Below are 25,860 nucleotides of genomic sequence, written 5' to 3' on the forward strand. Positions count from 1 at the left end.
AACGAAAGTCAGCTCGAGTGTCCTCCTCGTGCGGTACAAGTACTGCTGCGTCCACCGCCGCGCGCGCGATGCGTTCTCTCAGACGTATTCAAATGCCCCACTCGGAACCTCCCTCCCGCCCGTCCCTCCCAAAGGAGAAGACGAACGAAAGCCACCCAACCTGATCCACCGCGCCGTTCCTCTTTCCCCCCAAGCAACCCGCACCTAATCCGCCCCCGCTCTCGCACCGAAACAAGATCTCGCGACCGTCTCAAGATGCTCGAAGTGGGGGCGTTTCGGTGCGAGCCATACGCTTGGGGGTAGTGAGGTGGGTCGAGCGCAGCGGGGGTTAACGGGGGTTCTAGCGGGAGGAGAGGTGTAAGGGAAGGTCTAGTTCCCCCGGTCGACAGGAAACTGCGAACAGAAAGGTCTTTCGACGTTTCGATCATTGAGGACGCGTGTGCGTGCGTGCGGCGAGGGTGGACGAGCTCGAGCAAGAGGGATGGGAAGACTGACCAGTTCGAGCGGGCGAGCGAGACCTGTCTTTGTGCGAGGAGGCAAAGAGTCAGCGACAATGTCCTGGTCGCGTGAGATTCCTGCTCGTGAGCACACGGGACGACGGCAACGGCAACGCAAAGGCGGCGAGGATGGATCCGGATCAGACAAGGGCTACTGGCAAAAGTATGGTAAAATACGTCGCCCAGGCCCCGCTTGGGAGCCGGGCAGTCCCACTCGCCCACGATGGAGCGAGCAGGAAAGGGGCGACGCTCTTCGTAGGTTCTCGTCGTGGTCGATAGGATGGGGAAGAGAAGTTATAGGTCATCGCGCCCGGATCGTCCCTCGCTCGCGTGGCGTTCGCCCGTGTGTCCAGTGTGCTCGAGTCCAGAGTGCGTGCGAAGGGAGTGCTCACCTCGAGTGCAAGCAAGCGAGCGAGTCGAAGCGGGTGGAAAGAGTTGTCGGTGCAGGTCGGCGGGAAAAGCGAGCGGCGGTGCGGGACTTGTTCGGGCGTGTTGAGCAGGTCTCGTATAGTCTGTCCAGCCCCGTGTGAGTCCCTCAGCGAGTGTGTGAGCGTGAGCGAGTGGTAGAAGGAAGAGAGAGCAGACGAGCTCAGCGCGCGAGTTTTGTTCACAGCTGCAAAGTTTTGTCTGAGCCACGTCAGCGTCACGTGAACCAAGTTTCGCACACCGCGTCGAGCAAGCGCGCCTCGTTCAACATCCGCTCACTCACTCTCACACACGCTCGCTGGTCTCATTGCACTGCTTGCCGAACCCCTGCGACTCGCTCAGACACTCCAATCGAACCCCCGAACCCGCCCGTCTTTCTCCCCCCCTCTCTCGTCCTCCTCATCGCGCACACTCCCTCGCCCCTCTCACACGCGCATCGCACGACCCCTGCGCCCCACCCACACCCTCACATCCTCAGTGACACCATGCCATCCGTGGCCGCCCTCAACAAAGAGAACCGAGCGCCTGCGGGCGGGTCGTTTGCTCTCACCGGTTCGTTCCCCTCCCTCGTCCTCATCGTACAGGAAAATTCGCTGACGAGGCGTCTCTTGTGCGATGGGAACGACAGGCAAGTCCACAACCGCCGCTTCGAAACGCACCGCAGCCTCCAAACGCCCCGCCGCTTCCTCACGAAAGGGCAAAGCCTCCACCACCGACTCGCAGGAAGAAGACGACGACGACGAGTTGATGATGGCTGGCACCGGAGCGGAAGAGGGCGAGACGGTCATTGTTGGGGAGACCCAGTTTGGACAAAAGGGAGAGGCGGAGGAGGAGGATGAGGAGATGGAGGTGGAGGAGGTCGTGCCTGCTAAGAAGGGCGCGCGAGGAGGAGCGGGCGCGAAGAAGCTTGTTGCGGCAAAAGGAAGGTCAGCGACGGAGAAGGCCGCAACCGGGGCGAGCGCGATGGACGACTTCGATGCGGCGCTTGCTGCCCCTCTCGCCGGCCCGGAAGGTTCAGGTGCGAAGCCCAGCGCGAGGGAGAAGAAACTCGAGGCTCAACTCGCCGCCGTACGCTCCCTTCCCCCTTCCCTCCTCTCTTCTCCGCTGACAAGGTTCTCGTTGGGGGGGCAGACGAAGAAGGCTCTGTCCGAATCCCAAGCGCTCTTCAAGAAACTCTCCGAGTTGCGCGAGACGCGCGCAGAGGAGGCGGAGCAAAGGTTGCGCGAGATCTCGGACGAGCGGATCAAGTGTTCGTCCCCTCCTTCCCTTCCCTTCCCTTCCCTTTCCTCCCAGAACTCCAGCTGACGAGTTGCGAGATATAGCGGCAGGAGAAACGATCCAGTCTTATAAATCCGAATCCGACGCTTTGAGGACCGAACTCGCCTCGCTCCAATCCACCGCTTTCTCTTCGCCCCGCTCGAAAGCTGCGTTGGTCGAGTCGAAGCGGGTGAGGGAGCTGGAGGGGGAGAGGGACGAGGCGAGGGATTTGTTGGAGAGGGAGAGGAGCGAGAGGAGGGAAGAAGTTGAGGCGGTCGAAAGGAGGGAGAGGGAGAAGGCGAGAAGCGAAAGGGAGGGGTTGGAGAGGGAGGTCAAGGAGTTGAGGGAGGAGGGTGCGCCCCGTTTCCTGTCCTCCGCTGCGAGCCACGCTGACGCTCGACGGGAGGGCGCGCAGTCTCGACCCTCCGAACCGAGTTGAACGCCGAAGTCGCGCACTCCAAGTCTCTCCAACAGCAGCTCAAGTCCGCCCCCTCCACCTCCTCCTCCTCCGTGCTCCCTCTTCCCGCCGCTCCCTCGACCTCCGCCGCCACACCTACCGACACCCTCAAGCTGCAAGACGAGATCGAGCGCCTGACGCAGAAGCTCAACCTCAACGAAGACTTGACTGGCTTCGCCGTGCATTCCGTCAAGCAGGAAGACATGGGCGCTACATACGTCTGTCTCCTGAGCGACTGCGCAGGCACGACAGGCGGTTCGTCCCCTCCTTTTCCCTTCCCTCGAGAGAAGCTAATGAGGGGCAAGCGGACAGCTCTGAACTTCAAGTTGACGTTCCACCCGGACGGGACGACTTCTTACAAGCCAAACCTCGAGCCGGAGCGCGACGCAGCGCTCGTACAACTCCTCTCGCCCGAGCTGCAGGGGTACATGCGGTGCGTCCGCCCGCTCTCCCTCTCTCTTCAGCTCTCTTCCCCAACCCCTGGACGGCGATGACTGACGATTGGAGGTGGCGCAGGTTCGGCGCCGAGATGTCGTCCGAGTTCTTCAAGCGCCTCTTCGCGAGCGTCAACAAGGTCCGCATCTGACCGACTCCCCTTCCCTTCCCGCTTACTCTCTATACACCTGCGCCATGTCGTCTCGCTCCGTCTTTCTGTCTCAACTCCGTCCCGGAACCGTTGTCCTTACCCTCAACTTGCTTAGTGCGGCTCCGCCTGATCGCAGCCCCCTCACCTCGTGTAATCCGTCTCTCCGCCTTCATCTCGCGAGAGTGGAAAGGATCGAGAAAGTCTAGTTTGCAGCAAGAGAGTTATGCACGGGTTGGTATGATACGGCCAGGTCAGGAGAAGAGAGGAAAGGCGCGGAGTCGAGCCTTCGTCTCGCACGCTTACTGCCAGAAGAAGTGGTTGACAAACTTGACGCCGTCTGCGCGCACCGAATTTTCATCGTCAGCATCCCTTCGAAACTGGAGAGACGAAACAACCGCACAAGCGCTCGGCGTGACCTGCACGATATCGCCCCTCCTCAGCTCGACCTTGGGGATCTCGTTCGGCGTCAAGCCTTGCAGGTAGGCCATGATGCAGCGAATTACCGAGCCGTGGCCGATGAAGAGGATGTCGGCGGGTTCGCGCTCGAGTTCGAGAATGACGGGTTCGAGCCTGCGTTGCGCGTTGGACGCATCCTCATCAGTATCCTGCATCATCGCAAGACAAGAGAGCTGAAGAAGCGAGAACTGCGACGCACCTGACGCTCAAGTCGTGGTAGCTCTCTGCACGCGGGTAGCGGTGTCCATACGGATCCAGCTCGGCCTTGTGGAACTCCTCCGGGTACTTCTCCTTGATCTGCTCAGGCGAGAGACCGTCGACGTCGCCCGGGTTGAGCTCGTACATCTGTTGTCGCTGGATGACCTTGTAGCCGAGTTCTGCCATCGGCCGGGCAGTCGAGATGCAGCGGCGGCGGGCGGAGGTCCATACCTGGGCCCGTCAATCGTTAGCGAGTCTCAGCAAAGTCGAGAGTGAGAGGTGCGCACGGTGAGTCTTCGCTCGTGTGGTTGCTCGCCCGCCTTGATCCGCTCCTCGAGCAGCTCTTTCCGCTTCGCGACGATAAAGTCTCGCAGCTTCTTCGCGTACTCGACTCCTTGCGGCGATAGGTCCGAGTCGGCCTTGAACGAGTGCTCGATGAGGGACTGGCCGGACTGCAGCAACCGAAGTCCGTCAGCCTCCCGCCCAGGAGCGCAAAGGCACCGAACGCACCCGCGCAAACCAGATCGTCCGCTTCTTGTGGTGGACGTTCATGAGGAAGAATACGATACGAGACTGGAGATAGCCGCGAATGTTGTTGACGACGAGTCGCTCGCCAATATTGTAGATCTTGACGAAGGGACCCCCGGACGTCTCCATCGTCTCGTACCGCTTGGCGTGCGCGGCGATGCGCCCCATGTAGTCCTTGACGGCATCGTCAGGGTTCCAGCCTTGGTACTGCGGCGCAAGAGCAATGTGAGCGATCGCGCGAGCTACCGTAAACGAGGAGGCGCACATCGGGCGAGCTGATCTTGACCGAGCGGATGTTTGCCTCGACAATGTCTTCTCGGTCGCAGATGTTCTCTGCGAGCATGGCCGAGGTAAGAGGCGAGCGTCAAGAGAGCCGAGGGAAACGAGCGCACCAATGAAGAAGACGTTGACCCCTTGCGCCTCGAACTTCTGCCTCAACGCTATCCGTGCAGCCTTCGTACCGTTCTGTGAAATTCGACAGCTGGTGTCATCAGCTTCAGCATCCGAACGAAGGCCTCGACCGAATATAAGCAGGACCACCTCGAACTCACGTTCGCATCGAAAATCGCGACTTGTCCCTCATTCTCCTTGAAGTAGCGCGCAACCTCTTCCTCCAGCGTGATCCTCACTTTCGCCCGCAACTCATCCGTCGCTGGGGATCGTCCTTCGGGGTGGAAGTAGTCGGGTGGGAGGTTGGCGGAGGGACCGAGCATGCGGCGGCGATGATCGCCGAGGGAGAAGACTGCGTAACCGACGTTCGTGAGCGGTCGATGCGCCGCTTGCAGCAAATACAGCTTCTTCGAGCAGATCCTGTGCTGGTGAACAAACCGAACTCACCCTTCGTCCGCACTCCAAGCCACCGCAAGTACCGCTCAACACTCCGCGAGACATGTCTGTTACGACGCACGAACGCGTCAGCAGCCTGCTGAGGCGAGAGAAGAGCGATAGCACCGCCTCTCGAGCGCGAGGAGAGGCGGTATCAATGAGCGGGAGGAGAGGACGCACGTCTTTCCACGAGCTGTACGCGATAGAAGAGTGTATCAACGTCCCATCGAGCACGTCTAGCAACCCTCACGAGCGCTGAACCGCGAAAAGCGTCATCAGTCCGAGACGCACCTGGGAGTCCAACGAAGACGAGGAGGATCTGGCCGGCTGTCGAAGGGCGTAAACGCTCAGTCAGCTCACACGGTACTAGGCTGAGGCAATTGGCGGGCCGGGCGTACCGTGCCAGAGGCGTCCGGAGTCGGTTTGGTAGAGTGGAGCTGGACGAGGGAATGAGAGTCAGTGAGCGCTTCGCGGGCGGAGTGAGCTGTGTCAGGCTGCGCACCTGCCATGTGGTAAGCCTCTAAGAGTCGTTCGAGACTTGGAGGAGCGAAGAGGCGAGAGCAGCGGTGACGAGCAGAAGGAGATCCTCCTCTTGAGAAGTCGGCGAACGTCGACAACGGCTTCTTGCTCCTCTGTCGCGCCAATCAGACAGTTAGCGAGTAGAAAAGGCCCTCGCGACCAAGCGGGACATGAAGACGAGCCATGTCAGCCCGGATAGATCGCTGCGCGAGGTGGAGGAGACAAAGCGAGAGCACAGATGCAGTTGCGGGGTTCTACAAGCAAAGCGAAAGGACCTTCTATGGTCTACATAACGAAGAAAGAAGGACAAGAAGGGTGGTAGTGGAAACAGCCGGGTCAACCGTGAGTAAGCGTCCGTGAAGAGTGTCTATCGCCAATTGTACTGCTTCTGCGGCGTCCAAGTCCCATCGCGACCCATCTCGACAAGCCCATACTCGCCCTGCTGGTCACCCTGCAGCGTCTGGGTCGGGCTGATTGACGCGCTCGTCAACCTGCTCTCGTTAGGCGAGGCAGCAGCCTTGCGCGCGACCCTCCTCGGGCCCATAACGATGCCCAGCGCCCACGCTCCTGCGTAGAGCGCGAGCCAGATGACGAGGACGACCCAGAAGGCGACTTTGGCGCCGTGCGGAATAGCCTTCGCACCGCTCGTTGCCGCCCATTCGTGGTCGAGTCCGTTCCAGATTTGCGCCCAGGCGAGGACGAGAGTGAGGATGCCGACGAAGATGTGGGCGAGGCGGAGCCAGGGGAACGAAAGGCGGCGGGTGTCGAGCGTGTCATTGCGAGGGCGGCGGGAGGGTCGGGCGCCGGTGAGTGGGTGAGGAGGCTTGCGGTGTCCGAGCCAGCCGAGCGCGCCTTGTACAAGCGCGAGCCCGCAGACGATCGTGCCGAGACGCTGGTGGTCGTCCTGGAAGAACCCGCCGGTCGTGCCGTAGACGCCGAGTCCGAAGGTCACGACCACAAGGACGAGAGTCGCGAGTTGGAGAATCAGATGGGGGCGGTACCACGCGAACCAGTCGCGTCCGAGACGGGCGATGAAGACGGCGGCAGGCGAGACGAAGGCGAAGGCGAGTGCGCCTGCGACGGCGTGTGCGGCGAGGACGACGGTGCGGCTCGTGACGGGACCGTTGCCCGACGCAATCTGCTGCGAGATCGTCGCGTTGAAGGAGGCAGCGAGGTCGAGCGAAGTCGTGCCGTAGCCCTGCGAAAGATCAAAGTCAGCCGACTGAAGCTGGAGAAGAGTCGACGAGAAGTGACGCACGAGGTTATGCTGCGCCAGGCTCGTCGTGCCCTCATTCCTCGAGGTGGCGAAGCGTACAGCGGCGACGGCGGAGGATTGGCGAGCATGCAGGCGACTTGCGTAGAAAGCGGGCGAGCAAGGCAAGGGCGACTAGGGGTATACGGCCTGAGAAGCGAGACGAGGTCGGCGCAAGTCCTGCTCGGGCGAGCGGGAGGGGAAAAGGGAAAAGTCGGTGAGCGCACCATGATCTGCTTCTTGTACTTCTGATAGATTGCCCTCCTGTTCAGCACGAGCATGCCGTTCTGCTGCGTCCACTCGGTGTCGCAGAGGACGACGTCTTCGAGCAACTCGTGCGACTCGAGGCCGGCCTTCTTCCCGACGGCGTTGACTGCGCAGGGGACGTGCTGTTGAATGGTCTTGTTGTCCGCGAGCATCTTGCAGTCGCCTGGGATACCGAGTGAAGAGGCGAGGTTCTTCAGCTTGCGTACGCGCGGGACGATGATCTGTCGGCAAAGGCAGTGTCACAAGCACGACTCCCATGGACGTTTGCAGCTCGTACGCACACCAATGGGCCTATCGGCCATGCAGTCTGCGTAGACCAGGATCTGCTTGACGAATTCGCAAGACGCGTAATGCCACCTGCAGGGAGACCAACGCCCAACCGCCCTTGTCAGCGTGCCTCAACACCCACGGATCGCTTCCGACGCACTCTAGCTTCTCCACCTCTATCAGTCTGTCCACGGTCGGCATAACACGGACCACATCAGGTCGCGCGCGATACCACTCTAACTGCCGTTCCAACGCCACGTACCGCGCCTTCCGCTCCGCTTCTTCCGTGGTCACACGCAGGGGCGACTCGTGGCGTGGGATAGAGCGGGCGGACGAAGCCGATGCGTTGTTAGAAGAGTTGGGGGCAGGCGAGGGGTCGACGTCCTCCCTCTTCTCGTGCGCACTTTCGGCGTCATCTGCCGAAAGTCCATCGCCGTCAGCGCATGAAGGACCTTGTCGTCGCGCGTTAGAAGATGTAAGCGCACCTGTTTCGTCTGTCGAGTCTGAAGGCGCGGGGGGAAGGAAGCGAGCGCCGTTGCGAGCGAGGACACAGCGACGGAGTGAAGTATTTCGTCTCCGGGACGAGCGGATGGGAGGTTCCATCGTAGCGACGAGAGGATACGAAAGCAGAGGAAGCCGAACGATCGCAGTGCGGCATGCGGGCGAAACACGAACGCGCGCCTCGCTCGTTCGGGAGTCGCGGCAAACATTAATCGAGACTTACTGCTGTATGTACGACACCGCTACGACGGAGCGAGAGACGGGGAAAGAAGGGCGCTGTGGGGAAACGCTGCGAGCTCGCGAGGAGTCTGAAGGAGTGTTGGTCGAGGCAGGGCTGGAATTAGTGGGCGTTGGACAGTACATGCGGGCGGAGAGCGAGCTGGTATGAAGCTGAAATGCGAGGCGAGGCGAGGTGAGGCGAGGGCGACTAGGGGTAGACGGCCTGCGAACCGGGAGAACGAGGTCAGGAGGGGTCGAGCGGGAGAAGCGGAGAACAAGGTCAGGAGGGGTCGAGCGGGAGAAGCGGAGACGTGCGACGCACGTCAATCTCCTTCTTGTACTTCTCGACAATCACCTTCCTATTGAGCTTCTGCGCAGCCGTGAGCATCCCGTTCTGCGGCGTCCACTCCTCGTCGCAGAGCACAACGGTCTGCAGCGTCTCGAGCGGCTTGAGGCCGGCCTTCTTGCCGACGCCGTTGAGCGACTTAAGGACGTTGTCGCGGATCGACTGGTCGTGAACGAGCGTGCCGAGGTCGCCAGAGACGCCGAGGGACGATGCGAGGTTCTTCAAGTTGTGCTCATGAGGGAAGATGACCTGCGGGCAGAAGTCTGCGTCAGCGGGCACCTTTGAACGGCGCTTCCGGCTCGTACGCACAGCCATGGGCTTGTTGGCGTTGCTGTCGGCGTGGATCATGATACGGGCGACGTATTCGCATGACGAGTAGAGGGACCTGTTCGCCGCGCAGTTGTGAAGGTCGTCAGTACCGCCCGCAACCCGGTCAAACGAGCGAAGGTGCAGCCACGACGCACTCGAGCCTCTCGAGCGCAATGTACTCGCCACCAGCGAGCTTGACGAGGTTCTTCTTGCGGTCGATGACCGAGAGCGTGCCGTCCTGTGCGGTACCACGCGACATTCAGTCAGCTCTTCCGCTCGCAGGGGAAAGAGAGCGGAGCGGCGATGCAAGACGCACCTTGTTCCACTGCCCGACATCGCCCGTCTTGAACCACCCGTCTTCGGTCCACGCCTCCTTCGTCAACTTGTCCTGCTTGTCTGCGCACACGAACGGAGCGTCAGTCTCTTCGCACTGACTAAGCGACGCCTTCTCGAAGCGAGAAACGGCGTCGCAAGCCTTGAGCGAGGAGCCGACTCACAGTAGCCCTTGGTGACACTGGGTCCACGGATCCAGATCTCGCCCTGAGGCGGGTCGTTCGTCGCCTTGTACCCAGCCTCCTCGACTGCGCGCATTACAACTCGTCAGCTTAAAAGTGGGTGAGAGGGGGAGGAAGGGAACGCACCGTCGACGAGCTTGATCTCGCACGAAGGGACGGGGACGCCGACGGTCGAGTATTGGTGCATCTCGGGAGGGAGGAGGCAGCACATGCTATAGGAGTGAGGGAGCGAGCGAAGTCAGCGCGATGGAAGGGTGAGAAAGAGGGAGGGAAAAGGAACGGACGCGGTAGACTCGGTCATGCCGTATCTGCAGCCGGACAAAGCCGTGACAGACGTCAGTCCATGCTGCGGAGTGTTTGCAAGGGAGACGACGAATCGCCGTCGCGGACGCACCCTTGGATGATCAACACCAACGCGATACTGAGGAACTCCTGCGTCTCCCTCGAGATGGGCGCGCCACCGCTCAACGCATACTTTAGTTTCCCGCCCGTCCCCTGCTTGACCGCCTCAAAGACAACCTTGTCCGCGATCCCCGCCAGGAACGATCCGCGCCCTCCAAACTTCTTCGCTGCGACGCCGAGGTCGAACACTTTCGACTTGAGTGCGCCGGCCGACTTGACTTTCGTGACGATGCCCTTGCGGATCGTCTCCCAGACTGCGGGGACACCGACCATGATCGTGGGCTGGAGCTGGCGGATGTCGCCGAGGCAGTTGCGAACCGAGGCGTCTGTGAGCGTCTTGACTGCGGGCGGCGAATATGGGCGGCAGTCAGCTCCAGCAGCAGGAACTATCGAGCGCGATCGAAAACGCACCATTGCCGTAACCCATGCGCGCGCCGACCCACATGAAGCACATCTCGACCGCGAACTCCATGATGTGTGCGAGCGGCTATGAGAGCGACATGGGGTCAGCTTCAAGCCCCGAGGAAACAAAGCGAGCAAACTCACAAGGTAGGCGATGTACGTCTCGCCCTTCTTGACGACGTGTCCGAGCAACTTCTGGACGGCGCCGATGCAAGCGACGATGTTGGCGTTGGTGATCTGGACACCCTTGGGCGCGCCAGTCGATCCAGACGTGTACATCAAGCACGCGACGTCCTCGGGATCAGGGAGGTTGGGCTCGCTCGGGTTCTTCCTGCCCAACTCGATGAACTCGTCAAAGGTGTAGACCTTGCATTCCTCGGGGACTGAGCTCTTGAGCTTCTCGAGCGCGCCGGAGGGGATCTCGTTCGATTTGCCGTCGTAGACAACGACGCGGAGAGACGGGGTGGACGAGACGACCGAAGCGAGGGTCGAGAGGAGCGAGGCGTTGGTGAAGATGCCGTAGGCTGAGGGCTCGTTGATCGAGTGCCGGAGACCCTCTTCGCCGAGCGAGTCGTACGCGGTCGCAAAGGTAATACTCTGCTGCGCGCAGGCTGTGGGACGGGAGGTAGAAGGAGGACGAGCGGGAGTCAGCGATCCGTCAAATCGCGAGCGACGCCAGGCCCGCCGCCAACGTACCATTCGCCATGACCTGCCACCTCGGAGTCGTCGCGCTGTAGATGTTGAAGACCTGGCCCGGCTCGCAGCCGACATGAACGAGCGCCGAACCCGCCGCCGAGACGACGTCCTTGAACTGCTTGTAGGTCCACCAGTGGTAGTCGGAAAGGTGAAAGTAGGACCAAGTCTTCTTTTCGGTCACTTCTTTGCCGCCGACGATCTGGCACAGCGCGAGCGAGAGGAGCGAGGTTGGGGAGAGGTGAGGTCATGAGATGAGGTGGACATCGGAAAGGGCGATGACAACGGCCGGCAGGCGTCGGTGCAGGGTAGAGGATTCAACGAGAAGTTTCTCGTCAGCCTGACTGGCCCAGCAACGTTCCGGAAGCAAGGTGAGCCGAGAGCGCACCTTCTTGACCTCCTTGTCCTCCTTGATCACATCGACCGTGTCCCTCCATCCGAGCGCCTCGACATCCGCAAACTCGTTGACAGCGTGGTCGAGGACCTGCGCGAGGACCGTGACTTTGCCAGGAGCGGGCGAGGTGACGAGTTCGCCTGGGGCGACGAACGAGCGGCGTGCGCGGGTCTCGCCCGGCTGTGCGGGCGGGCCGACCTGGGTTGTCGAGCATGGCGAGTGCAATGAGAATACGTGCGAGCGGCGCAGGTGCGTGTGATGGCGAGTGTGAGGGTCGTCGAGGTGGGGCGGCGATGTTGGGCGTCAGCGGGAGCGAGCGAAGAGCGACAGAGCGCTGTGCGCACCTCGACGGAGCCTTGCTTGATTTGTGGCATGCTAGAGTGACTGCGGAACTGTTCGAGCGCGAGAACAAGCGACGCCACGGTGGACGTTGGTGTGTAACCCGGTGAAAGCGACTTGCCCAGGAGAACTGCATCGGCAACATCGCTCTGATGGGCTGTTCTTGACGTGGATGCACTGCAATACACTCTGTAAACCTACTGCAGACGAGCACGAGCCGCCCGGTGATCCACCTGAGAGGCCCACTGTACGTCGTAGGCGCTCCATGCCCACTCGACGAGGCGATGAAGAGTATGGAGAGGGGCTGGAGGGTGCCGGCAAGGTGGCAGGTGGTGATGCGGAGGACCGGGCGAAGGGTAGAGTGAATGTCGCGTCAAGATCCGGGATGCTGCGTCGGCCAATAAGTCCAGGCGGCGAGACGGACGGTACAGCAGGGTTGACAGGGTCAAGAAGCATCTGAAGAGAAGCCTGATCGGGTAGCCCTGAAGCAGGAAGAGAGGAGAGGGAGGAGCAGGACGACGAGGACAAGCCACAACACCCAGGGCGGAAGTTGAGCCAGTCTGCCCTTGCCAGACTCCTCCTGCAAACTCCGCAATCCCGTGTATTCGTCCGTAACTCCGTTCAGCGTTGGTGCGGCGAGTTTAGGCGGCGGTGACGAGTCGAGCGGGCGAGGATGACGCAGACTGCATGGAGCGGCGCGGTAGTTTGCGCCAAAGCACAGCGAGTCAATTAGTGTCACTGGAACGCAGCCTGGGCAGCCCGAGCGATGTGAGGGTGGCATCGAGGAGCGAGAGGGGGTGTCCTCAAGGTCGACCAGAACCACACCGCTGCCACTCGCTCAAAGGGCGCGAAGTCAGAGTTGTACACGCTCAGACAGCTCTCCAGCACGGCCAGGAAGCATTCGCTTGCTTTCCCACGCCCCCAGTGACCCGACTTCTCCTCCACCCTCCCCTCATCAACTCACGGCTCGACCGACTCGAAAAACCGCCTGAAACGGACTGGCTGGCGTTGCATAGCGGTCAGGTAGACAGGCAAGGATGGGCAAGGGCTTCGCCATCACCAACCAGAAGGTGTCCATCTCAATAGGACTGCAGGGTCGCATCCATGTCAGTGTCGGCTACCTCATTCGTGCGCCTGGATGGCCAAGCTGACCGTCTATGGCACCTCCAACAGGGCTACACAGAGTTGACGATCGTCCCGACGGCGGCGGACCTCCGCACGGTCTGGTTGCATGCCCGCTCGCTCTCCATCCTTTCGTGCTCCCTCCGCCTACCGACCGTCGTCCCGCTCGCCTTCTCGCACCTCCCACCCTCCATGCCGGCCCTGACGCAGCCCGAAAACATCCACACCTACCCGGAGATGAAGCGGCAGATCTGGCGCGCTGAGAACGAGGGCGAGGAGGGAGAGTTGGGAATTGCGATCCCGCAGGGGTGTATCGTCAGGACGAGTATTGGGATGGGAAGGACGCCGAGTACGGCGCCGACGCCGGCTAAGGACGGACTGCTCCCCAGGACGGACGAGTTTGAGCCGTTCACGGTCGCGGTCGAGTACGAGGTTACCAAGCCTGGGATCGGGCTTGTCGTTGTCGGGCCAGACGAGGCGAACCCTTCCGTGCGTTTGCTTCTCCTTCCTTCCGGTGTCTCTCGCGCTGACGTTCGCCTGAACTCGCAGCGCTTCCCCCACGTCTTCACCTCGTCCATCTCCGACATCGGCGCACGCACCTGGGTCCCCTGCTCCGACTCGCCACGAGAACGCTGTTCCTGGGACCTCGAGCTCGTCGTACCTCGCGTCCTCGCCTCTGCCCCGCCCGACAAGCGGAAACGAGACGGACCTGTACCGGCGGAGGACGGCGCGAACGGGACCACGGCCGAGGAGGACGAGGAGGACGAGGACGAAGAGGACGAGGAAGTCGATGCCGAGTACCCCATCTCGGTCATCGCATCGGGCGAACTCGTCGAACAGGTCGTCCACCCCGACCGGTCCGACCGCGTCATCTGGCACTTTGTCCAGGTCTCGCCCGTCAGCGTCCAGCAGGTCGGGTGGGCTGTCGGACCGTTCGTCGTCACGGAGGTGCGGGGGACGAAGAAGCGTGCGGACGGCGAGTCGCGAGAGGACGACGAGGATGAGGATGGCGCGGCGGTGCAGGATGATGGGCCGGCGATTCATGCGCTGTGCTTGCCCGGCAGGGAGAGCGAGATGGAGTACTCGGTCGGCGTCATCCGGCAAGCGATGGAGTTCTACACGGCGACGTTCGGCTCGTACCCCTTCGTAACCTACGCCGTCGCCTTCGTCGACTCGCTCGCCTCCGCCTCGCCGACCTTCCACTCCGCCGGCCTGACGATCCTCTCGTCCGACATCCTCCACCCGCCAAGTGTCATCGACCAAGCGTACGAGACGCGCCACCTCCTCGCACACGCCCTCGCAGTCCAGTGGTCCGGCGTTAACCTCATCCCGCGCACGCCGTCCGACAGCTGGCTCATCATCGGCATCGCCCTCCACATGACGAGTCACTTCGTTCGTCACCTCTGGGGCAACAACGAGTTCCGCTTCCGGCTCAAGAAGGACATCAATCGCTGCGTCGAGCAAGACATCCAGTTCGAGCCGATCTGCGTCCCGGCGCGCTTGACCCTCCCCGAACCGAACCAGATGCAGTTCATCGCGCTCAAGGCCCCGCTCGTCCTGCACATCCTCGACAAGCACCTCCGCAAGAGCGGCACGAGTCTCGGCCTCGACAAGGTCTTTCCCAAGATCTTCCTCGACGCCATTTCGGGCGAACTCACGTCGCAGGCCAACTCGCTCTCGACTACGTCGTTCATGCGCACGTGTCGCAAGCTGTGCGGCGGGTCGTCCGAGGCGCTCAAGATCTTCTTCGACCAGTGGGTCTACGGCTCGGGCTGCCCGACGTTCGAGGTGACGGCCAACTTCAACCGCAAGAAGATGGCTGTCGAGCTCAACGTCACGCAGCGGTGTTACGCGTACGCGTGGAGCCAGAAGGCGCCGTGTGAGGCTCAAGGGCATCTTCGACCAATCCCGCTCTTCGACGGCCAGATGACGATCCGTATCCACGAAGCCGACGGGACGCCGTACGAGCACGTCTTGACGATCCAGGACTCGTTCAAGCGCCACGAGGTCCCGTTCAACACCAAGTACAAGCGTGTGCGGCGAAACACGAAGCGGTATCAGGCTCGACAGGCTGCCGCGACCGCCGCTGCGCTCGGCGACATCGAGGCGCAAGAGGACATGGGGCTGATCGACCTCGGGTTCAGTCTCGGTATGTGGGAGGACGAGAAGGAGCGAGAGCGGTGGCGCGTTGCAGACTGGACGGAGGAGGACGACCTCGTCATGAGCCAGGCGACGTACGAGTGGATCCGCATCGACGCCGACATTGAGTGGATCTGCATCGTCAAGTTCACCCAGCCCGACTTTATGTGGATCTCCCAACTCCAGCGCGACAGGGATGTCGTCGCCCAACTCGAGGTGGGTCGACGTTCGTGACGCTCCTGCTGAGTCGGTCGTATCACGGCATCAGCTAATTGACGTCGCATCCCTCGCTCGCAGGCCATCCACGCCCTCTCGAGCATCCCCTCGCCGATCGTCTCGAGCAATATGTGCAAGACGGTGCTCGTCTCGAACTACTTCTTCCGCATCCGAATGGAGGCCGCTCTGGCGCTCATCTCGGTACGTAGAGCGGCGTTGCACGGCGAGCGTGCAGCTGCTCACCTCTCGGCTCCTCCAGTGCGCGACGCTCGAGCAGCAGTACCTCGGCCTCTTCCACCTCTTCAAGACGTTCCAGACCTGGTACTGCTTCGAACCGGACGTCGAGACGAAGGACCCATTTGGCTTCCGCTGCATCCCCAAGACGAACGACTTCTCCGACTTCACCCTCTACTTCATGAAGAAGGCGCTCGTCACCGCCATCTCGATGATCCGCGACGAGCGAGGACAGACGCCGCCCGTCATTCAGCAGTTCCTCGTGGACCTCCTCGCCTACAACGACAATCTCGGGAACAAGGTGCGTTGACGAGCCTGACTCCCCCGCTGCCTCATGGCTGACGCCCTCGTCGCGACAGTACTCGGACGCGTTCTACATCACGAGCGTCATGAATGCCCTCTCGCACACGCTCGTCAATGTCGTCCCTCGAGACTTGAATGGCGACACCGACCAGATCGCCGAGGTCGACAGCAACGAGAACCTCGCGCCCGCTGTTCAGGAGGTTGAGCGGTATCTCGCTTCCGACCGACTCGTGCCGAGCTACCATAATGCGGTCACCATCGCCGGCATTGAGGTGCGCAGCCGACTGTTCCGTTCGAAGCGCTCCCGAGACGCTGACTTGAGTTGCTTTCGCAGTTCAAGCTCAAGCTCACGCTCGCCTCGCTCATTCCGGAAGACCGCATGTTCTTCTTCAACTACACTCGCGACGGCAACTACCCTCCCCTCCGCATCGCCGCTTTCGACGCCCTCCTCCTCCTCAACCCGCTGCAAGACGTCATGGCGCTCGTGCGGTATCTCTTCGCCGTCATGCGGGACGACTCGTCACGTCTCGTGCAGCGACGGCTGGCGGAGAGCGTCCTTGAGTCGCTGCCGGTCCTCGTCGCGATCCACGACCTCGCCGCCCCAGACCCCAACGCGGATCCAGCCGGCGACGCCAAGAAGGAGCGCGACGAGCTTGCGAACGTCCTCAAGATGCTGCGCAAGAAGCCCGGAAGGTCCATGAACTACCGGACAAGCCTCTTGCAAACGCTCACCTCGCCCGACGTCGACCCCGAGGTCCGCCTGTGCTGCCTCAAGATCTGCGAGGCGACCGTTCGCCCTGAAGGCGAGCCGATCCCGAAGATGCGCTTCCGCCTTCCTCCTACTCCTGCTCCTGCGCCCGTCCCCGAGGCGCCGCCCACGCCAGTGCAGACGTTCCCGAAGCTCAAGCTCGGCGGGCCGGCTACGCCCAAGGTCGCTATCCCCCCGCGCATCGACGAGTACACGCCCGTCGGCGCCTTCGACGAGTTCGCCCAGCCTTATCAGCCTTACCAGGAACCCATCCCTCCGCCTCCGCCTCCCGTCATCAAGCCGCCGAAGAAGCCGAAGGACAAGGTGGTCAAGCCGCCAAAGCCTCAGGCGTCGCAGGCGTCGGGAATGCCTCTCGCGGACGTGACGGCGTGCAAGAGCCTGCTCAAGAAGCTGCTCAAGGACAAGAAGTCGTTCATCTTCCGCGCTCCAGTCGACCCGGTCAAGGCTGGTGCGCTCGACTACTTCGACAAGATCAAGAATCCGATGGACATCGGTACAATGAGCGCAAAGCTGTCCGCCGGCGTCTACCCAGATCGCTACGCCTTCCGGGACGACTTCAAGCTCATCATCAGCAACGCCAAGCTGTACAACGGCGCCTTCTCGCCAATCGGAGAGCTCGCCAACGACCTCGACATGATGTTCGACAAGCACTGGGAGCGCGTCGAGGCAACGCTGAGCAGGCTCGAGGGCGGCCAGCCCAGCTATGCCGCTGCGCCCGAACTCGCGAGGCTACCGAAGATCCCGAAGCATGCGATCCCTCCGCCGCCACCTCCACCCCTGGACGGCTACTACGGCTCGCCTGCGCCTGCTCCTCACGCCCCGACGCCCATCATCAGTCTGAAGCTCAAGGCTCCCGCACCTCCTCCTCCACCTCCGCCTCTCCCCGCCGCGGCAGATGCCAGCGCTCCTGCTCCCGCCGCTACTCCCGCCCAATCGCCTCCTCCGCCTGCGCAGCCGCAAGCGCAGGCAACCCCGGCTCCCATACTCGCCTCTCCCGCCTTGCCTCCCCTTCCCTCCGGCCCGCCGTCCGCTTCCCCGGCTGGTACGCCCGCACCTCCTCCTGTGCCGAAACCGACGTTCAAGATCAAGCTCGGCGGCGCATCGATCAAGGACGCAACACCCAAGCCTCCAAAGGCGGCGTCTTTCTCGCCCGAGGTCTCGTACAGCCCCGCCTCGACGACCTATCCCGACTCTTACGACCCCGCCCTCGCCGGCATCGGTCCGCCGAAGCAGAAGAAGCAGCGCGACGTCAAGCTGGAGAAGAAGAAGGCCAAGGGCCCGATCAACTATGCCGAGCCGCCCGACCTCGACTTTGACGACGCCGACTCGACCGTGCCCGTCAACCCGACCCCTGTCGCGTTCGCGGTCCCGCAGCGTCCCGAAGTGCTAGACACGCCGCGCCCGCCGTACCCGACCAAGTGGGTCGACCCCGAAGGTCCGGTCGACATCGCCAAGGCGAGGAATGTGCTCAGCAAAATCCGCAGCTTGCGCGAGGCCTTCTTCTTCCAGTACCCGGTCGAGCCTGTCGGACCGCTCGCGACGTACTACGACGAGATCGAGCAGCCGATGGACCTCGACACGATGTCGAAGAAGCTCGACGCCGGCGCCTACCCGAATTACTCGGCCCTCTTCTCCGACTTTGACCTGATCGTCGCCAACTGCGAAAAGTTCAACACGCCCAACACCGAGCCGATCTGGCACGTCCTCCTGCTCGACCGGGCATGGCGCACCGAGTGGGAGAAGGCGAACAAGCTCAGCTACAACACGAAGCGGAGCCTTGGCGCGTTCCTCAAGAAGCTCATGGAGGACGGATCGTGAGTCGCGACGTCTTCCTCCTACTCCCAACCGCCCGCTGACCTTCGTCCCGCCTCTCAGCGCCCTCCCTTTCAATGTCCCGATTGCGGACCTCGCCGTGCAGGTCCCGAACTACCACGACTACATTCCGAAGGAGGACGGCCGCGACCTGCAGGATCTCAAGCGCAAGCTCGAGACGGACCAGTACAACTCGATCGAGGCGCTCGAGGCCGACTTTGACCTGATGGTGCGCAACTGCTACCGGTTCAACGGGATGGAGAGCCAGGTGTCGTTCTCGGCGCGTGAGCTCGACGGCAAGTTCAAGGCCGGCATCAAGCGCATCAAGACCGACTCGCTCAAGCAGAACAAGCGCGCCGGCTCGTCGGGCGTCGGCGGCGTCAGCAAGAAGCAGCGGATCTGAACTCTTCTTGCACAAACCCCAGCATCTCTAGCATCCAGTCGTTTCCCCTATGTTGTTCTAGCTTACACCTGCAACGCCGTTTCACGATGTTCGTCCTTTGTCCCTCCTCTGACCTTCGCAAGCAGGTCCTTTCCTCTCATCTCTCTTCATCTGCCCCTCCGTCTCAGTGCATCTGCGCTCGACGCTCACCTTCCGCCGTTCTTCTCGCTGACCCACTCTCGCGCACGCACGCACAGCCGCTATCGAGCGCACGCACCCCTTCTTCTCGTCTTCCCACTTCCGTCGCCCAACACTCTCGCTCTTCTCCTCCTCGCGCTGCTAGCAGACTGGACATCTCACTCGTTTGACATCCACGCTCGTTACTCTCAATGGCGCCTGCGGCCATCTCTGCGGCTGCTCTCGCCGCCTTCGTCTCGCTTCTCGCCGCACGACCCGCTGCTGCCGGTACTACGACTTCTGTGGCGACGACCAGCACCGCTACAACAACCACTAGCCAAAGCGCTCACCCAAGGACGAGCGCGGCGGCCAGCACTTCGCCCAAGGCTCCGGAGATTCCCCTTAGCCTCCAGTATCTCGAGAGGGTGAGCACCTCCTTTCCTTTCCTCTTCCCAGGCAGAGGAGCTTACACACTCACTCTGCAGTACGACCAAAGCGTCTGTGAGTCTGCGTCGCAGGATCCGTCCCCACTCCCGCCCTTCTTCGCCTGATGCCTGACTTTCCCGTTTCCTGGCAGACGAGAACACCGAGGCTTTCTGGTCTGTGCTTCCCTCGGTATACGAACGCTGTACATCACTGACGGCTTTGATCACAGCAACGACTGGGACTCGTCCTGTGTCGAGTACCTCTCGTCCTTCTCCGACATCCACCAGGTGATCTGCGATGCTGGTGCTGCCGGGCGTGCGTTAATCTTCTGCCTGTGTTCTGGGCTTGCGCTGACACCTCCCGTCCCGCAGCCGACGTTCACGTCTACTGCGGTGGCAACACCGTCGCGCAGGAGAACGAGTTCTTCGACTTCAGCAATAACGTGCGCTCGAGTCCACTTCGCTCCAAGGACGTTGCTGATGAGTTTACACGATACAGGTCCAGCGCTTCGTCTCGGCCTCACTGATCGAAGGCCCGTCTGGTTACGGCGAGGCGGTCGGCGATTCGACCACAACGACCATTTCTTCGCGTCACTCGACGACCACGACGCGCTCGCACAGCGCAACGTCTTCGAAGCCACCGTCGTCTAGCGCACACACAACCTCGTCTCACACAAGCTCGCCGCATACGACCTCGCCTCGCTCGTCGTCAAAACCTGCTACGAGCTCGTCTGCTTCGCACAGCAAGTCAACCACGACGAGCAGTCCCCACTCGCACTCGACAAGCTCGACTCGCGCTCACTCCACTCACTCAACCTCGATCCGCTCTACCTCGTCTACGCACCACGCTTCCTCCTCGCACACGACTTCGCGCGTGTCTCAATCGACCACACGTCCTCACTCTTCGGCCGCATCCCACGCTCCGACGACGACCCACAAGTCGGCGAAGCCGACTTCGCACCTCTCTGAAGCCGCCAAAGTCGCCATCGTCGCAGCCAACGAAGCGCGCAAGCACGCCCTGGCGCACCTCAAGGCCAACCGTGCCTTCGCCGAGCGTCGTCTTCGCGCTCTTGCTCGCCGCAAGAAGGCCGAGTTGCACGCGCTGGTCCAGCGGAGGAAGGAGCAGGTCCAGCATGCTCGCAAGCTCGAGCGCGAGAGGGAGGAGAAGGCTAGGAAGGTTGCGCATGACAAGCTTGTCCAGGCAAAGGGGAAGCTCAGGGCGAAGAAGCTGTTCGAGGCGGTCAAGAAGGGGTTGTCGCACGAGGCGCAGGTCGAGGCGAGGCTTGAGGCCAAGTTGGGGAAGGAGACCGTCAAGTGGTTGGATGAGTGGCTTGAGAAGGAGGTCGAGAAAGACGTCAAGGAGCTGCTCAAAGCGCACTCGTCTGCGAAGGAGCGCATCCGGTCGGGTCATTAGGCGACGCGCTGTCGTTTCTCTGCCAGTTCTCGACCCCGACTTCCTCTTTCTCCCCCTTCTTATCGGCCTTGCGTATCCTCCCTTATCACGGCGCACGGCGCGTATTGATGGCACCGCGCCCTCTCGCCTCTCGATAGACCGCTCGCACGCTGCAACAGACACTTCCTTTTCATTCGGTTGCGCTCGTATGGGCAGTGTCTGTAGCTGCAAGTCTGGGGGACGCACTACAGCACGAAAAGAAAAGACAAGATGAATGATAAGAATAGCCTCGCGCGCTATCAGCGCCGGCGAAGGCAGACGAAGCGAACGAAGGAGGGCGCGAGGAGGGCGCAAGGAGGGAATGTACAGGCGAAGGCGAAGAGGAAGAGGGAGGAAAAGGAATAGAGTCTAGGATGCTGCGATAAGTAAAGACATGTAGCGTGGATGCTGGAACGAATGGGTGGTACTGCGAGCGAAGGGAGCGAAAGGAGCGGATGCCGGCTCAGGGAAGGAGCTCCGGCTGTGGGCAGGCGACGGCGGGAAGGGCTGCGGGAGGTGTGAGGCCGCGCATGCGGTACCAGTGCTGCGGAGGGGGTCGGTCAGCGCGGGAGAGAGGGGAAGTAGGCGGAAGACGAACCTGCATGAGGTACCAGGCTTGCGTCCGGAGCGCCTGTGTATTGCCGTTCGGGTACATCAGAGTGTAGCCGTCGTTCTGAAGAGGCAAAGAGCGTTAGTAAGATAGTGGAGAGCGAAGAGAAGAACGAGGCGAACGTGGTTGACGTAGTTGCAGCAGTAGTCGTCTGCGGGAGGACGAAGAACGAGTCAGCCGTCGCTCGCAGTTCCAGATATAGCAGAAGCGACCTCACCGTGACCGAAGATGGACCACATCATCGACCCGGACCCGTCCCAGCTCTCGATAGTCGCGTAAAAGGTGTTCAGGTCGCTGCCTCCCTTCTGCTCGTTGCCGCAACTCGTCAGCTCACGGCGTGCGACGAGAGGTAGGGTGTGGAACGCACCTGACCAGTCCAGTCGTTCTCGCCGACGAAGAAGTTCTTCGAGATCGACTTCATCCAGCCTTGGTCCTTCTCGAGCAGCCACTGAAGCGCTGGGTAGAAGTGGTCGGTCCTGCGCGCCAATCTCTGGTCAGCCTTCAACCGAAGCGTCGTTGGAAGAGGGCAGGCGACGCACACAAGATCAACCTTGGAAACCCCGACACCCGTATTCGCCAAATCGCCGTTATAGTTCGTCAGTCCGTCCGAGCCGTCTGCGACGAGGTGATTCGGCGCGAGGGACTTGATGTAGGTCGCGATGGATTTGGTCCACGAGGCGGGAGGGGCGCCGCCGCCGAGCATGTAGCCGCCGAGTTCGTTGCCTGCGAGGAGAGGGGTGAGTCCCGGCGAGGCGGAGAGGATAGGCGAGGGGCGGACCAGTCTCCCAAGCTACAAGGTATCGAGAATGGTCAGCTCGACCTCGTGGCAGACGAGCGAATGCGCAAACGCACCAAGAATCGTCGGGTCATCCTTGAGCGCGACCTGCGTCTCCTCATCCCGTCAGCCTCCATCTCTTCCAAGCTCAGTCTGGGTGACGCACCCCAGTATACTGATTAACGTGCGTCAGCAGCACCTTGATGTAGCCCTTGAAGAGCTCGATCACGGCGCTGTTGGTGTAGAATTGGCTGCCGTCGCTCGTGTCGGCTCCGGCCCAGCTGTGGAAGCCACCTCCGTTTAGCAGGGTTGAAAGGGAGAAAGGGAGGGAGGAAGGTACCCGATGAAGTCGTATTTGCCGCCTTGGTCTGCGGGAGGGAGGGTTAGGAAGGTCGACTTGGCTCGGTGGCCTAGAGACGCACAGTACGCATAGTTGTCTGTGCGAGCGAAGGGATGGTCAGCTCGGCCAGACAAGGCAGAGGAGAAGAGGCTGCACCGGTCAAAGGAATGATCAACCTCAAGCCATAGTTCCTCGCCGCCCAGATCGAGTAGTCAATCGTATCGAACTGCGCTCGCTCGTGTCAGCTCTACGAGCGTCGAGCAAAGAGCATTGGTGGAAGGACGCACGGCCTTGTTGTTCGTCTTCCACGCACTCGGCCAAAGCGAGTAACTGTTCCCCGTACTGCTCCTCGCCCGAATCAGCCCACGTCCCGCCCCGTGAAGACTGGAGAAGACGCACCTGATACCGAGGGTATGCGACCGGATCGTGTTGCCGCCCAGCGCGACAGTGATGGCCATCGCTTCGCGGATGCGGCCGTGCGAGGGGTAGGAGGGGCTGGGGTAGACGTTCTCGTCGAGGCCGAGCCAGTAGATGTCTGCGGACGTGACAGCGTTAGCTCTTCATCTCAGACGTACAGACTGCGCTTGATAAGGAAGCGAGAGTGGAGCAAAGCGAGCGAAGGGGAACGCACTCGGCCCGACAATCCTGTACGTCTCGCCATCCAACACGAGTTTGTTCCCGCTCCGCTTTACGAACGTCGATGGCCGAGGGAGCATGGGGAAGTCTCCCAGTCCCGGGCCGTAGACGGCTGATGTCCCTGCGACGCCGTAGTAGGGAGTCGCGCAGGTCGAGGCTGGAGGAGCGGGGAGGACGAGGCTCCCTCCGACTGTGGACTTGGTTGTTGTTGCTGCTGATGCGGTTTTTGACGCAGAAATCGCAGGCGAGGGCGGGGCGGTGGAAGGTTTCGCCGCCGTCGACGTCCCGTTCGTCGGTTTCCACTTTGGATTCAGCGCGATCCACTTGGGGTTGATGAGCAGCTTGTTTGCCAGATCCGCCGCGGCAACCTTGTTGTTGATCTGGTCGCGCTGCTCGTCCTGCGTCAAGTCCCTCTCCGCCAACGCCTCCGAATCCGCATACCGCCCTTCCGAGACCCACAAGTCGTCATCTGCCGTCCAGCTCCCAACGACCGCTCGGTACCCTTCCCCGCTCGTCCCAGCAGGCGGCTCAAACTCGACAGCCCGCTCATCAACCCACTCTGCCGCCCGATCAACCAGGACCGACTCGGCTCTCGCGTCGCGCGCAAAGACACCGCGCGAACCGTGTTGTTGCGGATGGGAGGGGAGGTGGTGCGAGCCTCCGTGTGGGTGTGCGGCGGAGGCGAGTGCGGAGAGCGGGAGGGTTAAGGCGACTGCGAAGGCGGAGGAGAGGGATGGAGGGCGCATCGCGGGCGCTCGCTTCGAGGCGCGTAAGATGGTTGTCCAAGCGAGTGTGTGCGTGTCTAGCGAGTGTGTCACAGTCGAAAGAGAGCGAGTTGGACGAGTCGAGAGAGGGTTTGGGCGCTTGGCGAAAGTTGAGTGAAGACGACGAGTGCGATCGTGGAATGGCTCGATGGCGGCAAGTCCGGGAGAGCGTGCACCGTACTCAGCGAGTCGTGGAGAGCTGGACGAGCTCGTGAAGAAAGTCAGGCGAGAGGGAGGAGACGAAGCCGTGCAGGAGTTGCGAGGGAGCATCCGCTAACGAGGACAAGTGACGACAACTCAGCGCGATGGGTCCACTGCTGCCAGTACAGGAATGCTAGCGACGACTGCAAGCACAGGGAAGTCGAGCGGAGTCCGCCTGCGAAGCGGTCTGAGTGAACAGCAGACTCCTTTTTCTCTGGAACAGCCGCAGTCGTCTCTCCCTCGTCCGCTCTTCGCGCCCCGTGTGAAAGGTGAGATAGAGGTACATGCAAGGAGAAACGAGCGCGCGACAAGGGGCAAGAAGCCCCACTCCGCTTCATCGCGAGGCGAAGACGGGGTGAAAGAAAGGCAGAACACTCCGCGACCCGCCGCGCATCTAGTACCCGCCCCTGCCGCGTCCCCTGGGCGCACCACGTCCTCCCCCGCGTCCGCCTCCTCCAAATCCGCGTCCACCACCAGGCGCACCCCGACCCCTCGGCGCGCCCCTTCCTCGTCCACCTCCAAACCCTCCTCCTCCTCCCCTTCCTCCGAACCCACCCCGTCCTCCCCTCCCTCCCGCTGCGCCACCGCGCTTCTTCGCCTTTGGTCCAGCGGGAGCTTTAGGTTGCGGCAGGAACCGCTCGATAGGGAGGAGCTTGTCGGTTGAGATGCAGACTTTGTCGCCGGCTGTGAAGGAGGTGGCGACGATTCCGGCGGAAGGCTTGATGGTGAAGTAGACTTCGTCTGTGGGTGTCAGGCGGTGGAGGGGGCAGGCGGGAGAGCGTGAGGGCGGAAGTGGAACGGGTTCGGAGGCGGAGAGGGACGGCGATGAACGAGTGCGAGGCGAGGCGAGTGAGGCCGCGGAGATGGCGAAACAGGAGAGAAGGTAGAGCAAACGAGCAGTCAGTACCTACACTGCGAACGAAGGAAAGGGACAGACCACGCACTGATGGGACCCAAGATCTCGTCCACCTTTCCGATCGCGGCCTTGGAAGGCAAGTAGATGGGCGCGTTGAAGTAAGGGACCTGCCGTGCGTCGACTCTCACCGTCAGCGATGGGGAGGAAGCTGGAAGAGGGGAGACGGGACGCACCTTGGAGGGAAGGGTCGACGAGCAGAGCATCTCGCCCTCGACGGCGTGCATAAAGGTGCCGACCTCTGCCACCGCGCAGAAGGGACTCGTCAGCTTGTTGTCACAGAAGAAACAGTCTGGCGAGCGCGAGACGCACCGACAACCTCTGCGGGAGGACCATCGTCGCGACCGCCGCCGAATCCGCCGCGTCCCCCTCCTCGTCCGCCGCGGCCGCCTGCGTGCAAGTGAGAGCTCAAGTTAGCTCTATCGACCGGTCCAGTCTCCTGTGAGAGTAGCGAGGCGTGACAGCGTCTCCCCCCTCCTCCGCTTCAAGCTCATCGCTCGAACGTGAGTGCACGTCCCAGCTCCTCTGCCCGCTCCGGCGTGCTTCTGGCCCATCCGTAGCCCTCCCAGACAGCTGTCACGCCCTTGCCAACCCTTCTCAAGCTGTAGAGAGCGTGCGCGGACTGACCTGCTCCTCCCCTGAATCCACCGCCCCGTCCACCGCGGTCACCTCCTCCCCGTCCACCCCTGAAACCGCCTCGTGAGCTCATGGTCGCTTAGTTTGGGCTGGGAGAACGAGCTAGGGCTCTGTAGGCGAGCCGAGAGCGGGTGAGAGCGTAGGAGAGCGGGCGAGGGGAAAGTTGAGCAGGAGGTGATGGGAAAATCGACAGCGCAGAGGGAAGCTGTCAGGAATTGTCACAGTGCTACTGATACAATCACAGTGTAGTACACTCTGCTCACGCTGCACTCTGCGCCAGTCGAGGCGACCCCCTTCCTCCTCCTCTCGCTCTCTCACT

The 25,860-nt window shown here is 61.8% G+C and overlaps 8 protein-coding genes across 8 annotated transcripts; 3 read left to right on the plus strand and 5 right to left on the minus strand.

Annotated features, from left to right (window-relative positions):
* Window positions 1-1,408: 1,408 nt before the first annotated feature.
* On the plus strand, window positions 1,409-3,223 carry RHTO_00055 (chromosome segregation protein, Pcs1; the record flags this gene model as incomplete). The annotated part of the gene is made up of 7 exons (XM_016413739.1): window positions 1,409-1,475; window positions 1,552-1,991; window positions 2,055-2,172; window positions 2,246-2,533; window positions 2,596-2,892; window positions 2,950-3,070; window positions 3,154-3,223. 7 exons carry the CDS (start codon window positions 1,409-1,411, stop codon window positions 3,221-3,223), a joined length of 1,401 nt encoding a protein of 466 aa, XP_016276746.1.
* A 299-nt stretch (window positions 3,224-3,522) lies between these two features.
* On the minus strand, window positions 3,523-5,739 carry RHTO_00056 (6-phosphofructo-2-kinase / fructose-2,6-bisphosphatase; the record flags this gene model as incomplete). The annotated part of the gene is made up of 13 exons (XM_016413740.1): window positions 3,523-3,560; window positions 3,624-3,793; window positions 3,879-4,108; window positions 4,165-4,329; window positions 4,388-4,612; window positions 4,671-4,738; window positions 4,798-4,870; window positions 4,957-5,147; window positions 5,243-5,298; window positions 5,411-5,423; window positions 5,522-5,557; window positions 5,629-5,667; window positions 5,733-5,739. The coding sequence occupies 13 exons, from the start codon at window positions 5,737-5,739 to the stop codon at window positions 3,523-3,525; spliced, it is 1,311 nt and encodes a 436-aa protein (XP_016276747.1).
* A 377-nt stretch (window positions 5,740-6,116) lies between these two features.
* Window positions 6,117-8,138, minus strand: RHTO_00057 (long-chain acyl-CoA synthetase, putative; the record flags this gene model as incomplete). The annotated part of the gene is made up of 7 exons (XM_016413741.1): window positions 6,117-6,947; window positions 7,008-7,136; window positions 7,229-7,489; window positions 7,550-7,625; window positions 7,696-7,719; window positions 7,798-7,951; window positions 8,021-8,138. The coding sequence occupies 7 exons, from the start codon at window positions 8,136-8,138 to the stop codon at window positions 6,117-6,119; spliced, it is 1,593 nt and encodes a 530-aa protein (XP_016276748.1).
* A 325-nt stretch (window positions 8,139-8,463) lies between these two features.
* Window positions 8,464-11,690, minus strand: RHTO_00058 (long-chain acyl-CoA synthetase; the record flags this gene model as incomplete). The annotated part of the gene is made up of 14 exons (XM_016413742.1): window positions 8,464-8,478; window positions 8,578-8,850; window positions 8,911-8,986; window positions 9,066-9,148; window positions 9,227-9,306; window positions 9,408-9,491; window positions 9,552-9,637; window positions 9,710-9,733; window positions 9,820-10,168; window positions 10,239-10,314; window positions 10,374-10,840; window positions 10,926-11,124; window positions 11,311-11,496; window positions 11,661-11,690. 14 exons carry the CDS (start codon window positions 11,688-11,690, stop codon window positions 8,464-8,466), a joined length of 2,028 nt encoding a protein of 675 aa, XP_016276749.1.
* A 1,002-nt stretch (window positions 11,691-12,692) lies between these two features.
* On the plus strand, window positions 12,693-18,653 carry RHTO_00059 (transcription initiation factor TFIID subunit 2; the record flags this gene model as incomplete). The annotated part of the gene is made up of 8 exons (XM_016413743.1): window positions 12,693-12,761; window positions 12,829-13,266; window positions 13,327-15,132; window positions 15,214-15,333; window positions 15,392-15,667; window positions 15,726-15,941; window positions 16,004-18,252; window positions 18,314-18,653. 8 exons carry the CDS (start codon window positions 12,693-12,695, stop codon window positions 18,651-18,653), a joined length of 5,514 nt encoding a protein of 1,837 aa, XP_016276750.1.
* A 368-nt stretch (window positions 18,654-19,021) lies between these two features.
* RHTO_00060 (uncharacterized protein) lies at window positions 19,022-20,648 on the plus strand (the record flags this gene model as incomplete). Its single annotated transcript, XM_016413744.1, has 6 exons — window positions 19,022-19,234; window positions 19,295-19,310; window positions 19,387-19,408; window positions 19,465-19,550; window positions 19,607-19,677; window positions 19,734-20,648. The coding sequence occupies 6 exons, from the start codon at window positions 19,022-19,024 to the stop codon at window positions 20,646-20,648; spliced, it is 1,323 nt and encodes a 440-aa protein (XP_016276751.1).
* Window positions 20,649-21,129: 481 nt separating this feature from the next.
* RHTO_00061 (mannan endo-1,4-beta-mannosidase, glycoside hydrolase family 5 protein) lies at window positions 21,130-23,773 on the minus strand (the record flags this gene model as incomplete). Its single annotated transcript, XM_016413745.1, has 15 exons — window positions 21,130-21,210; window positions 21,265-21,339; window positions 21,399-21,427; window positions 21,494-21,581; window positions 21,644-21,752; window positions 21,816-21,999; window positions 22,055-22,066; window positions 22,129-22,159; window positions 22,218-22,332; window positions 22,392-22,419; window positions 22,474-22,488; window positions 22,548-22,617; window positions 22,679-22,721; window positions 22,791-22,926; window positions 23,023-23,773. 15 exons carry the CDS (start codon window positions 23,771-23,773, stop codon window positions 21,130-21,132), a joined length of 1,767 nt encoding a protein of 588 aa, XP_016276752.1.
* Window positions 23,774-24,386: 613 nt separating this feature from the next.
* Window positions 24,387-25,614, minus strand: RHTO_00062 (snoRNP protein, H/ACA ribonucleoprotein complex subunit 1, GAR1; the record flags this gene model as incomplete). The annotated part of the gene is made up of 5 exons (XM_016413746.1): window positions 24,387-24,733; window positions 24,937-25,015; window positions 25,082-25,146; window positions 25,218-25,295; window positions 25,533-25,614. 5 exons carry the CDS (start codon window positions 25,612-25,614, stop codon window positions 24,387-24,389), a joined length of 651 nt encoding a protein of 216 aa, XP_016276753.1.
* Between the last annotated feature and the right edge of the window lie 246 nt (window positions 25,615-25,860).

The sequence above is a fragment of the Rhodotorula toruloides genome (genome assembly GCF_000320785.1).
Source record: "Rhodotorula toruloides NP11 unplaced genomic scaffold Scaffold1, whole genome shotgun sequence".
NCBI classification, from domain to species: domain Eukaryota; kingdom Fungi; phylum Basidiomycota; class Microbotryomycetes; order Sporidiobolales; family Sporidiobolaceae; genus Rhodotorula; species Rhodotorula toruloides.